The 1,001-nt window shown below is 44.3% G+C and overlaps 1 protein-coding gene across 1 annotated transcript; it reads left to right on the top strand.

Moving 5' to 3' along the window:
- The first annotated feature begins 416 nt into the window (after positions 1-416).
- On the top strand, positions 417-1,001 carry LOC124127144 (ras-related protein Rap-2a-like). Its single transcript, XM_046490598.2, has one exon. The coding sequence runs from the start codon at positions 417-419 to the stop codon at positions 999-1,001; it is 585 nt and encodes a 194-aa protein (XP_046346554.2).

The raw sequence follows: 1,001 nt of genomic DNA, 5'->3' as shown, positions 1-1,001 counted from the left end.
TCATGTCTTCTTTTCAGCAGAAACTTAGTATTTTGCTGCTGGCAACATTGTTGCCCATTGCTGCTGCTGCTGCCGCTGCTGCCGCTGCTTGCTGGTAACTCAAGTTGCCAAATATAATTCATTATAATAATAGCTTAGGGCAGCCCAGAAGTCATGCCACACCTATGACCTTGAACCCAACTTATGCCTTTCTTATTTCTCTTGCCTTGTCAACTTTGACAAGGCAGGTTACTTTGCATGGGGTATTTCAATAAATATTTAAAACGCATTTCCATAGCATTCAAGGACCACCAGAGAAGGTGTGAAAAACTCCTATCTGTATAAAAACCTGCTGCGTCAACACCGAATGTCAAACTTCACCTTCGTTGTATCTGAGCACGTTTCATAGACTGTAGTACAACTCTAAAACAGGAGTCATGTCCGCAGCTAGTACCAACGAATCGGTCAACATCGTTGTGCTGGGAGCCCCTGGGGTTGGGAAGAGTGCCATCATCACTCAGTTCCTACACCACAAGTTTCTTAAACAAAGTGGGTTCACCATCGAGCTGGAACAACAGGCGGTTGTTGTAGGTGAAGCAAAACGACGAGTCGCCCTGGACATTGTGGACACCCCAGGGGGGTACTGCTTCCAGGAAAGAAGGCGGATGGCAATCAGAGAAGGAGATGCATTTATCCTGGTATTTTCTTTGGAAGATGAATCCTCCTTTGAAACAGTGGCTATGATAAGGGATGATATTTTACGTATCAAAAAGAAGAAGGAAGTGCCCATCCTCTTGGTGGGGAACAAGACCGACATTGATGATGATAAGAAAATAACTACATGCAAAGGAGCTAAACTTTTTGCGAAGAAAGAGTGGAAAACCAAGTACGTTGAAGCCTCCGCCATGGACCATGACAGTGTCAAAGCGGTGTTTGACAAAATCTTGAATCTTTCAAAGGTCAGGTGCCACTCAGTTCTTTGGGGAAAGTTGAAAGACCATTTGATGCATTGTAGGATATGA

The sequence above is a fragment of the Haliotis rufescens genome, unplaced genomic scaffold (assembly GCF_023055435.1).
Source record: "Haliotis rufescens isolate VD_foot unplaced genomic scaffold, xgHalRufe1.0.p SCAF_5, whole genome shotgun sequence".
NCBI classification, from domain to species: domain Eukaryota; kingdom Metazoa; phylum Mollusca; class Gastropoda; order Lepetellida; family Haliotidae; genus Haliotis; species Haliotis rufescens.
The sequence above is the reverse complement of the archived record's forward strand: the minus strand, read 5'-3'. Positions and strand labels throughout refer to the sequence as shown.